Source organism: Podarcis melisellensis, assembly GCF_964234715.1.
Source record: "Podarcis melisellensis genome assembly, chromosome: 10".
Taxonomy (NCBI): domain Eukaryota; kingdom Metazoa; phylum Chordata; class Lepidosauria; order Squamata; family Lacertidae; genus Podarcis; species Podarcis melisellensis.
Window position 1 is genome coordinate 64,238,683 of NC_138542.1, and position 12,255 is coordinate 64,250,937.

General features: G+C 44.0%; 1 protein-coding gene across 1 annotated transcript in view; it reads left to right on the forward strand.

The window, feature by feature from the left end:
• Positions 1 to 12,255, forward strand: part of ST8SIA1 (ST8 alpha-N-acetyl-neuraminide alpha-2,8-sialyltransferase 1) — a 79,887-nt gene that overhangs the window by 31,071 nt on the left and 36,561 nt on the right. Inside the window, exon 2 of the mRNA XM_081927354.1 lies at positions 50 to 194. Within this exon, the coding sequence (XP_081783480.1) occupies positions 50 to 194 (145 nt within the window). The remainder of the gene's footprint in view (positions 1 to 49; positions 195 to 12,255) is intronic.

The following is a 12,255-nucleotide window of genomic DNA, read 5'->3' on the forward strand; positions in this document are numbered from 1 at the left end:
TCGTTCAGTTGTCTTGTTTTCTTTTTCTCTCCTCAACTTTCTCCGTTAGGAAACTACTGAAAGACTGCTGTGACCCTGGGCGCTTCTTTGCCATGACGAAAGAGAACTCTCCGGTGGGGAAGAACCTGTGGTACGACGGGGAATTTCTGTATTCCTTCACCATCGACAACGAAACCTTCTCCCTTTTCCCAAAGGTCAGTGACCCTCTTGTTTATTTTTATCTGTTGTTTCCATTTCTTCATTTCTTCTGGAACACCTTTGCTGATACGAAAAGACCCAGATGCTGAACAAACTACAATCCCCGGGATTCTGCAGGTGTAGTAGTGCCACAAACAGCAACAGACAGTGTGGTGCAGTGGTTAGAGTGTCAGGCTAAGGCCTGGGAGCCCAGGGTTCGAATCACCACTCGGCCTTGAAGCTCACTGGGTGGCCTTGGGCCAGGCATCGCCTCTCAGCCTAACCCACTTTTCAAGGTTTCTCGTGGGAGTTAAATGAGGGGGCTAGAACCACATACACTACCTTGAGATGCTTGGAGAACCATAGAATTGTAGAGTTGGAAGGGACCCTGGGTTGCCATATGTCCTCTTTTTCCAGGACATGTCCTCTTTTCCAGGTCTGGTTATCATATGTCCTCTCTTCACCCGCTACACATCCTCTTTTTCAGGATTAAAATTTCTGTCGGGGTAGATTTTTAAAATTTGGCAAAATTTCTGGGGTTTTTTGTTTCCAGTAGCCCAAGAAAAATTTTCTAATGTGTTGGACTCAGATCTAAGAAAAAACATACAGTCAAAATACTAAAAATACTAAAGTCAAAATACTAAAAAACAGATTAAAATTGCCTTAACAAAGAGAAGCTCTTTTAATTTCCGTTTGTTCTTCAGTTGGGGAAAACAATGGGGACGTGCAGGCAAACCACGTGCTTTTTATTCTGAATTAAGCCCAGAGTATGAAGAGTGAGGCTGGCTCTCAAATAAATTGCACGTAGGAGTCCAGCCCTGAGGCATAGTCATGGCCTTTGTCATTCTCGTTTTGTGACACCTCACGTTCAGCCACCACCATTGTTACATCTGCCTTCTGTTTAATGAATGAAGCTCGCAGTGTTGCAGATGCCTAAGGGAGAAGAGACGTGTCGAAACCCAAATAATCATTGCCAGGACTGTATTTTGATTCTTCTCCCTCACGCCCCCTCCAGAGGCTGCTGGCTAGCACCTGCAGACAAAGACATCTTTTATCAATGCACACATAAAGTGGTGCTATTGAGATGGATAGAGAGCCAGCGTGCCATACGGATCAGTGTCGGACTAGGACTTTGGAGAGAGCAGGGTTCACATCGTCACTTGGCCCCTTTGCTGGGTGACCTTGGGCCAATCCCTGCCTCGCGGCCTGGCCTACATCACAAGGTTGTTGTGGGGATTGAAGGAACCATGCACGCCATCTTGAGCCACCTTGGAGAAAAAGAAGCTGGGGTATAAATTCAGCAAAAATAGATGAATAAAAATATTGATACCATTTTTTTATGCTGAAAGATCCCCCCTCGGCTTATACTCAAGTTAGGCGGTCGGGCTGCTTGTTCTTCCTCCGCCTCAGATGCCACCACCAGGTTTGTGGTGTGGTGAACCAGCTTATACTCGAGCCTATAAGTTTCCCAGTTTTTTGTGCTAAAATTAGGTGCCTTGGCTTATATTCGGGCTGGCTTATACTCGAGTATATACGGTATATGAAATACGAGTATTCTGCAAAATTCAGATATTTCGCCTCACAGAGGGGCAAGGTGGGGGCTGACCTCAGAACTATTCCAAGATTTTTTTCTGCCTCTGTGTTTTGCCAAAGAGGAATGCCCTAATGTTTTTATCGGATGAATCCACCCTTGATCCGAAAGGCTTTGGAAAGTTTGTTGGCTCTGAATTCGTAACTTGTATTATTGTGTTTTCTCTAGCTCCCTTTTCATTTTTCAAAACATAGAATAATGTGGATTAAGGACTCTGAAGAATGGCACCTATTACTGCCACCTTCCCAGCAATAAGTGGAGAATTTGGGGGAAGATAAACACTCCTTTCAGCAAGTCTTCAAAAGCTCTGCAACTTCTTCTAAAAACAATTCCTGCTTTGAAATGCTCAGAGGATGTGGCGAGGCTGCAGAAGGGGCTGTTTGTTACTCTGCTGATTTAATCAGAGCAGTATTTCTTCAGCAGATAAATAATTTTTCTTCACCACCAGCTCAAGGCATTGATGCATTCAGAGTTTGCTATTCTCCTACTTTTAAAGAACTGATTTATACCTAACTAGCAGCCTTGTATCCAAGGTTGCTTGGGTATTCTGAGAAAGAAAGAAATAAAGAAAGAGAGAGAGAAAGAGAGAAAGAGAAGAAGATTTAGTCCACCATCTTGATTCAGAATAGCATCTAAATGTATCTAGAATTAAAATAGTATCTTGAGATTACTTAAATTGAATTTATGGTAGATAGACACACACACACACACACACACACACACACTGTGATTGTAGTAACATTGAATAAGCAGATTGATGAAGTTAAATAATGGCGTTCTGAAAACGTACAATAAATATGACCATTTTGCTTAAAATATATCAAAGCCTTATTGAGCATTTGGAAGGCAAAAAACTCCTTTGGGGGAAATTGGACAACAGGGAACTATATTTTTTTTCTGAATCTATCGCTATCCTGTTCTTTTCGCTCTTTAGCAAAAAATATATTTATCTTCCATATTCCCAGTACTAAAGTTTTCCATTTGTAGGCAAACAACAGTTTTGCTGTTGCTGCTGTAATATAGGAAATGTGGTTGGAGGGGATGTTTTATTGTCCCAGATGAGGAGCTGTTCAGACGTTTTCACAGCTAACTTTGCTGCAAAAAAGGAAAATGATGCAGTAAGAATTGCTAGCCAATAGCCCATCCAGTCCAGTATCCTGTTCTCACATTGGCCAACCAGATGCCTGTGGAAAACCCCAAGCAGGACCCGGGCACAAGAGCACTCTCTCCTCTTGTGGTTTCCAGCAACTGGTACTCAGAAGCATAATGCCTCACATAGTGGAGGAATCACAGAATTGTAGAGTTGGAAGGGACCTCAAGGGTCATCTAGTCCAACCCCCTGCAATGCAGGAATCTCGTGTGTGTGTGTGTGTTTGTGTGTGTGTAAATTTTGCATTTAATATTATATATTCACATCATCAACTTCCTTCCTTCCCTCCCTCTCGTCTCTCTCTCTCTCCCCTCCCCCAATAATATTTATTGGATTTCATACAAACACAATACATACTATAAAATCAATAAAACAAAAGTAAGAAAAAGAAAAAAAGAAAATAAAACAGATATAACAAACAATAACCAAAGATACAACCACAACTACATATGCAATAAAAATTAATTAATTAGTTAAACTTCCAACTTCATAAACATATTACTTGACTTCCTCTAATCTCTTCCATCTGAATTTCCTTGTAACTGAATGTTACAATCTTTTCCAATATCATTATTCAAAAAACAATATTGCAAGCCTTCCCTCGTGTCTCATGGCTTTCAAAATTAACCTTTATATGTTTTCCGATTCTAATTGCACTTGTTACAGAATGACTCAAAATTTAAATAAATATAGAAAGATGGAAAATTTCTCATTACAAGTCTTCAGACAACCCTGCTAGTGATGTTAATTGCTCACAAAGAACTTTCAGATATTGCATACATTTACTCCAGTCCTTTTGGAATACTTGATCCTGCTGGTTTTGGGTTTTTCCTGTCAGCTTTGCCAGTTCTGCAAAGTCTGCAATCTTCATCTGCCACTCTTCTTTTGTTGGTATGCAAAGTCCATCATCTTCAGTAGTTCTGCCTGATGTTTAGTTGGCATCGCCTTTCTTGCAGCTTGAAGCCACTGGTTCGAGTCCTGCCCTCCAGAGCAGGAGAAAACAATCTTGTTCCCTCTTGAACATACAGTGATACCTCGGGTTAAGTACTTAATTCATTCTGGAGGTCCGTTCTTAACCTGAAACTGTTCTTAACCTGAGGTACCACTTTAGCTAATGGGGCCTCCCGCTGCCGCCGCATGATTTCTGTTCTCACCCTGAAGCAAAGTTCTTAACCCAAGGTACTACTTCTGGGTTAGCGGGGTCTGTATCCTGAAGCGTGTGTAACCCAAGGTACCACTGTATAGTCATCATGGCTAGTAGCCGTTGATAGCCTTATCTTCCATGAATTTGTCTAATCTTCTTTTAAATCCATCCGAGTTGGCGGCCATCATTGCCCCTTGTGGAAGTGAGTTCCATAGTTGAACTACACTCTGGGGGAGAAGAAGTCTTTTTTTGTCTGTCCTTCATCTTTGTTTCCTTTCTGAACATTACTCCCCAGATATTTTTGAGTGTGTGGGGGAGTCACATGCAACATAATCCCAAGAGGCAAACTGTGACCTGGGAAATACTGTAATGGGAACAGAGGATTTAAAGAAGAGGAACAAAGAGAGATAAAACTTTATTCGCATTGGCCAATGGCCATAGCAACAGTAAAACCTTACAGTATACGCAGAAAAGGAAATTTGATATAAGAGCACAATTTAAAGTCCTGGATCAGCCATCAGTTAGTGGCCCTTATTCTGATTGCCCTGCTAGGAACCTAGCAACCTTTGCTGTTATCTGCTCATTTTGATCTGATAGAAGAAAGGACATTGTGGCAGTGGTTGAGCGCCCTGGGATGGTTAGTACAAGTGGGGCGATGATCTCTTTCCTGAGGTCTTTGTAGAGAGTACAGGACAGGAGGACGTGTGCCGCTGTTTCGGTGCTACTATCTCCACAGGGGCAAAGACGTTTCTCAGGCGGGATCTTTTGGAATCAACCCTCAAGTACCGCTGATGGCGAAAGATCCAGTCTTGCAAGTGTAAAAGCATGTCTGTATTTTGGGATAATAAGTTTGTGCAGATATGGGGCCAGAGAATCAAAATGGAGAGGTGGAAACTGAACATACCAAGGTGATGTTCAGTTTTTCAGAATTTCAGAATTTCCTTAGAGTGGCCAGGTTGTTCTGATGCTCGATATCTTTTAGACGTTGACCAATTAGACTGTTTGCTTTAGTGGGGTCCATAGTGAGTAGGTGTTGAGGGGATAGGCCACAAGAGTGAAGTTTTTGATAGATGGTTTTAAGACAGGCACTTTCATGGGTGTCTTGAAGTACTAGGGATAGTAAACCGGGGGGGGGGGGAGAGATTTGAGTTTAGGCGGAGCCAGAAGTTAAGAGTTCTTTGCCAAATCCGTACTTCTACTGAAGGGAGACTTGCCTCCAGTCTCAACGATGCGTTTGGGAGGCATAGGGGAACAAAGACTATAAAGCTTTCCCCCAGAAGATACATGCCCAAACAGAGGGAAGTTATACTGAAGCTTGACAAGCAATCCCACAGCCAACAAGAAAACACTCCAGCTATTACTCACATCTTGGAATTGGCAAGATGCTGCTTGTTCTTTATAAAGTGCTGCCTATTCTGGAAAATTGCAGCCCATATCTAAAAAGAGGGAGGCCTTCTGGTGAAACTGACCACTGGAAGATTCAGGGCAGATAAGAGAGAGTTCTTATTCACATAGTTAAACTATGGAATCTGGATGGGGTTTTTTTTGTTTTTTTAAGGGATTAGACAGATTCAGGGAGGAGAAGGCTATCAATTTCTACTAGCTATGATGGCTGTTCTCTGCCTCTGCAGTTGGAGGCAACGGTGCTTCTCTTTTCGGGGAACCGCAGGAAGGGAGAACGCTCTTGTGCTCGAATCCTGCTTACTGGTTTCCAACAGGTCACTGGGAAAACAGCTGTTGACCTGATCCAGCTGGCTCTTCCTGTGTTCTTACCCATCAATGCTTCCACTGTTAAAAGACAGTTTTCTTCTGTCACAAGCGCAGATGAAGGAAGCCGTTTGACCCCCTTGAGCAAAGCTGGCCCTTTCCAGGCAGATTCCTGCCTCCTCCCCTTTCTCGGTTGAAGCCGTGGCATTTGGAAAGGTCAGCTGTCGGTTTTAAGTGTTTGCCTAACAGAAATAAATGCCACTTTGCAAGAGCATGGTTGCAGGGGACGTTTGTCAGCGCATGTCCTACAGTGGTACCTCAGGTTACAGACGCTTCAGGTTACAGGCGCTTCAGGTTACAGATTCTGCTAACCCAGAAATAGTACCTCGGGTTAAGAACTTTGCTTCAGGATGAGAAGGGAGGCCCCATTAGCTAAAGTGGTGCTTCAGGTTAAGAACAGTTTCAGGTTAAGAATGGACATCCGGAATGAATTAAGTTCTTAACCTGAGGTACCACTGTACAGTTGTACCTTGGCTCCCAAATGCCTTGGGAGTCAGAACATTCTGGCTCCCGAACGAATGAAAACCGGAAGTGAGTGTTTCAGTTTTCAAACTTTTTTTGGGAAGCCAAACGTCCGACGGAGCTTCCGTGGCTTCTGATTGGCTGCAGGAGCCACACTTTGGTTTCCGAACTTCTCGGAAGTTGGACAGACTTCTGGGACAGATTCCTTTCGACTTCCTAGGTACGACTGTAATTGCAATTCATAACGACTCCTATGGGAAATGGTTATGGGGGGGGGTTAGTTTAGAGAAAAGGCAAGTGATAGGGGATGTGATTTAGGTAGAATCCTGAATCTTCTGCTTCCTTGGATACCTCCATTAGTGCTATGTAGAGCACCAGGCCTCTACATGTGCTAGCATCCCAGCTCCCATCAGCCCCACCCAGCCTAGCCACTGCTCAAGGATGATGGGAGTTGTAGTCCAACCACATCTGGAGGACCACAGGTTCCTCCACCCCCAGGTTCCCCAAAACCATGAGCAAGTAGAACAGCCTTGGCCAACCTGATGTCCTCCAACATCTGGAGCAAATCAAGACGAATGCTCAATGAAGACTGGGCACAGTCTAACCTACGCATAATCTTTCTGTGAGCAAAGTAGGAGAAATCAGTTACAAATATTTAGGGGCTTCCTGAAAGGGTTCTAGGGGAAAAATCCGACTGAAAAAGAGGGCTGGAAAATAAAAACATAAATAGGTGTACAAAGCAAAGAGCTTTCAGCAAATCCCAGCTTCTCAAGGAGTGCCATCTGCATGATGCATTTTATTTGCACTCAGTTTTGTTCTTGCATTCACACTTTGGGTTTAGGTGTACGTGTAAAAATAGAGTGTGTGAAGTGGTCCCAGGAGACACAGGTAAAATTGCTGTGAATCTAGCAATTACCCAGCATTTTCTCAGAGTTCGGGGGTAGATAAAAATTTAGGATGGCACTGGAAAATCCAACAGACCTTTTTTTCTTCTTCTTCTCATGGGCCTCATTTCAGGGGATTTGGTAACCAGCCTTGCGAAGGATCACAAAAAAATGAAAAAGATAAATAACCTCATCGGTTGCAGCATTTGTGCTGCTGTTGCTAATATCACCAGGATCTTCAGCGTGATCAAAATCCAATTTTGGATGCTGTTACAAACCTCTCCTTGCAAATCTCCTGGGCTAATTAAAAAGCACTTGCAAGATTCCCGCTGGCTGAATATTTTTTTTTTAAAAAAAGTCTTTTCAACCTCCTTGAAAACTGAGTCCTTTGACAACAACTAAAGTGAAGCGGTTGAATTAAATATGATTTAATTACGATCTTATGGGATTTTTCAAAAGGACTCCACCCCCCCATCTTTTGCCGTATGATCCGTCGCTGAATGTTTGCTTATTTGATTGATTAAGTAACTGGATTGATATACCGCATAATCAAAACCTCTAAGCAAGCAGTTTACGCGATAAATATAGACATAAAAAATAACAATAAAAGCAGATGTTCAAAACAAATGGAATTATTTTTTCAAAAAGAAAAGCATTCTAAAATAACACTCATGGCAAAGTTATGTATCTGGATAGGCTTGTCTAACCAAAATTAATTTTCATGTCCTAGCCTTATCCTGGAAGAAAAGAAAAGTGGATATGTACGGTGGTTACAGACTTAATTCGTTCCAGGGGTCCATGCGCACCCCAAAAAAACCGTAACCAGAGGCACCACTTTTGCGCATGAGTGAAACACGATAGAGCACTTCTGTGCACGCACGTGCGGCGAAACCCGGAATGACACATGTTATATGTGCCGGCGTGGTTGCTCGGGAGCAAACAGGCAAGACCCCCACTGGTCTTTTCAAAGGCTTTATTATCGGTGCAAAAACATTCACAGTGCAGAACGTCTCAATTCCATGTCTTGCTCAGTCACTAACAGAATCTGGGAGTGGGCAGTCCTTAAACTTTTCCCAGCAGAGTAGTTTCTTGACCCCCAGCCGACGCCTCCCCTCTCTGCGCGTAAACCGACTGTGCAGAGAGGGCGTGGGCAAAGGGGGACCTGCCTCCCCCCCGCTTTGCTCATGCTTGGTGCTGTGGGTCTCCCTTGCATCCTCCGAGCTTTGCATCCCTTCCCCACTGGAGGCGTGGCTTCCCTCCTCCACAGAGGAAGTGCTGCTTCTCACAATCTCTGGAGGCTCCCTGTAACCCAAGTGCCCTTCCACCTCTTGCCTCTGAGCTGATGGCAGTTCCCTGACAATACACTTCCGGGTTTGCCGTGTTCGTGACTTGAAAGTTATGCATCCAGAGCGGTACGTAACCAGAGGGTCCACTGTACTATGTACTGTATTTTTTGCTCTATAAGACTCACTTTTTCCCTCCTAAAAAGTAAGGGGAAATGTGTGTGCATATAACACCGGTCTTGAAAGACCTACATTGGCTCCCAGTACGTTTCCGAGTACTGTTGGTGCTGACCTTTAAAGCCCTAAACGGCCTCGGTCCAGTATACCTGAAGGAGCGTCTCCACCCCCATCATTCTGCCCGGACGCTAACGTCCAGCGCTGAGGGCAAACTCCGGCCCTCCAGATGTTTGGGACTACAATTCCCATCATCCCTGACCGCTGGTCCTGTTGGTTAGGGATGATGGGAATTGTAGTCCCAAACATCTGGAGGGCCGGAGTTTGCCTATACCTGTCCTAGACAGAACCACTTTGGCCTGTGGGGTGGGTGGCATGTTTCAATGCTCTCCCCACCCCAATAACAAAATTAACATTAAAAAATAATAATCTAGCATCTTGCATTCATGTGTTTGGAACACCATGGTGTGGAAGATTGGGGTACTTAGTTTGGGCACCAGGAACTATAGCAGAGAACCTTTGGTTTGGGAAAGAGTTAAGCCCTTCCCTGTTCCAAATTATGCCACTCCCCTGCTGCTGCCACCAATTGTTGTTGTTTAGTCGTGTCCGACTCTTCATGACCCCATGGACCAGAGTACACCAGGCACTCCTGTCTTCCACTGCCTCCCGCAGTTTGGTCAAACTCATGTTTGTAGCTTCGAAAACCCTGTCCAACCATCTCGTCCTCTGTCATCCCCTTCTCCTTGTGCCCTCCATCTTCCCCAACATCAGGGTCTTTTCCAGGGAGTCTTCTGTTCTCATGAGGTGGCCAAAGTATTGGAGCCTCAGCTTCAGGATCTGTCCTTCCAGTGAGCACTCAGGGCTGATTTCCTTCAGAATGGATACGTTTGATCTTCTTGCCACCAATACTATTTATTAGTATAATTGGCTGCTGGGAGTTTTTGATTGCATGCATTTGTATGCACTGTGTGGTTAAGCCCTAAGGAAGAAAGCTAGCTTAGCTATCCTTGACACGATTTCTGTGGGGAGGTCTGAGGCCGAGGAGAGGATGTGGCGAATGCAACCCTCTCTGTTCTCCTGGGCCTCGCTGTAGTTTTCAGCACAGACGACTTTAAGAGCGTAATAAAAGGCTGCTGGGTCAGGCAAAGGACCCATCTAGTCCTCTTCTCAGAGTGGCCTCCCAGATGCCTGTGGAAAACCTGCAAGTAGGAGCCAAACACAAGAGCCCTCTCTCCGTCTGTGGTTTCCAGAAAATAGCGTTGCTGCCTCCAAGGCCAACAGCCATCGTCAAATTTATAGAGGTGCCAAATGGCTCCTTAAACCTGGGGTACAGTCGCCAAACCAGAATGTCTAGTCGCCATTTTTAGGCCAAACAGCTCAAAAGTCAATCCGGCTTTTAGGTTCCCGAAATTCGTCACGATTGTGCAGATAAAACATCCTGGATAGATTTCTTTTTTCAACATCTTCTTTTTTATATATACACATTTTTATTGATTTTTTAACATATCCATTCCAACAGTCATACAACATAACTTCTCATCTTATACAATGTTTTAGACTTCCATCAACACCTCTGATGATTTTCCGTTCTTTATCACTTATTCTGCATTTCTTAATTTCTATATTACATTTAAATGTCCTTAACTAATAATTCTCATCATAGTCCTTCTTGCAGTATTTCAAATAGTCCTCCTTACAAAACTTCTTGCAGTCCGACTAGCTTAATCTGTTCCTCACCATTACTTTTCAAATAGTTCATATATTTACTCCAGTCTTCAAAGAATCTCTGATCCCGCAGGTTTTGAATCCTTCCTGTTAATTTATCTAATTCTGCATAGTCCCATCCTGGGTAGATTTCTAAAGGGTATGTTGTTAGTGTGTGAAAACAGCCAAGATCCACGGATTCCCAGGCATGTGTTTCCAGATGGCGGAGACGGCAAGTCTGGGGGGCAGCTCCCCTGCTCCCCAGATCACGTAAATAAATAAAAGTACTTAACTTACTGACCAATCGAGTTCTTGAAAGCTTAGTTCTTCCCCCTCTAACAAAAGTCCTCCCCCCAACAAAAACCCTGGCTACAGCCATGCCTGGTGAATTTTGAACACTACTCAAGAGTCATCTATTCCAACCCTCTGCAATGCAGGAATCTCACCTCAAGCATCCATGAGAGTTGGCCATCCAACCTCTGCTTAAAATCTCCAAGGAAGGAGAGCACCACCTCCTGAGGGAGTCCGTTCCACTGTGAAAACAGATCACTGTGAAAACAGCCTCGGTCCAGTATACTTGAAGGAGCGTCTCCACCCCCATCGTTCTGCCCAGACTATGAGATCCAGTGCCGAGGGCCTTCTGGCGGTTCCCTCACTGTGAGAAGCCAAGTTACAGGGAACCAGGCAGAGGGCCTTCTCGGTAGTGGCACCTGCCCTGTAGAACGCCCTCCCACCAGATGTCAAAGAGAAGAACAACTACCAGACTTTTAGAAGACATCTGAAGGCAGCCCTCTTTAGGGAAGCGTTTAATGTTTAACAGACCACTGTATTTTAATACTCTGTTGGAAGCCGCCCAGAGTGGCTGGGGAAACCCAGCCAGATGGGCGGGGTATAAATAATAAATTCTATTCTATTCTATTCTGTTCTATTCTATTCTATTCTTACTGTCAGAAAGTTCTTCCTGATGTTTAGTTGGAATCTCCTGCCTTGTAACTTGAATCCATTGGATCGATTGGAACTTGAATCCATTGGATTCTTCCATGAATTTGTCTAATCCTCTTTTCCAAACTTCAAGACTAGATGGCTATTGGCCTCCTCTAATTCAAAACTATTTCCAAAACTCTCTCTCTGTGTGTGTGTTCAAAACACTCTCCATTTTGCTAGCACATATCACTGGCTTCCAAAGCATGAGCATTGTGCTTTCAAGGTAGTTATTCGGTCAGTCTTTAGAGACTCTTGTGTCTGTGCCTTACAACCACTTTCCTCCCAAACACTTTGCTAGATTTAACATGGGATAAGAAGGATGATAGCTGAGGAGTCCTGTATATGGTGAATGATACTTCATGCCAATATATGAAACATTTTAATTTTAAAATGCTTCAAAGTTGAATGTTGTCCCTTCGTACCACTGATCTAGAAAGAAAGAAAACACCGTTTTTAAAGGTTGCAAACTGTGTGTCTGGTCTGACTCAGAGGTTGAGCAAACCCTGAAAGATCTGGTTGGTTTTTTTTCCTGGGGCTGCAGTCACACAGAAGAGATAACATTTAATCAGATGTATCCCTGGATGCCGCTGAAAAATGTGTCGCTGTATTAATTGGCGCCAGGAAACAATGAGTGTATCCATGGGTCTTTACAGCTTGCAGTGATCTCATGCAGCCTCATCCAGTCGCTTGTTTATTCACATAATGAAGTCAGCCTTCACAGTACTAAACCTCCAGACCTTGTCTCCGTCCCTCTTCTCCTCTGGCGTCCTTGCTTTGTGGATCTGCCCAAGGCGGAGCGAGTGAAAGATCAGTCTTAATAATTACAGGGGGGAACTGAAACCATGTGTTGCAGTAGAGTCTCATCCTCATAATAACAAGTGCTCCTGTTTAGGGCTGCAGCCAGCCAACCAGGCCCTCTTGCAGAAGATCCCACC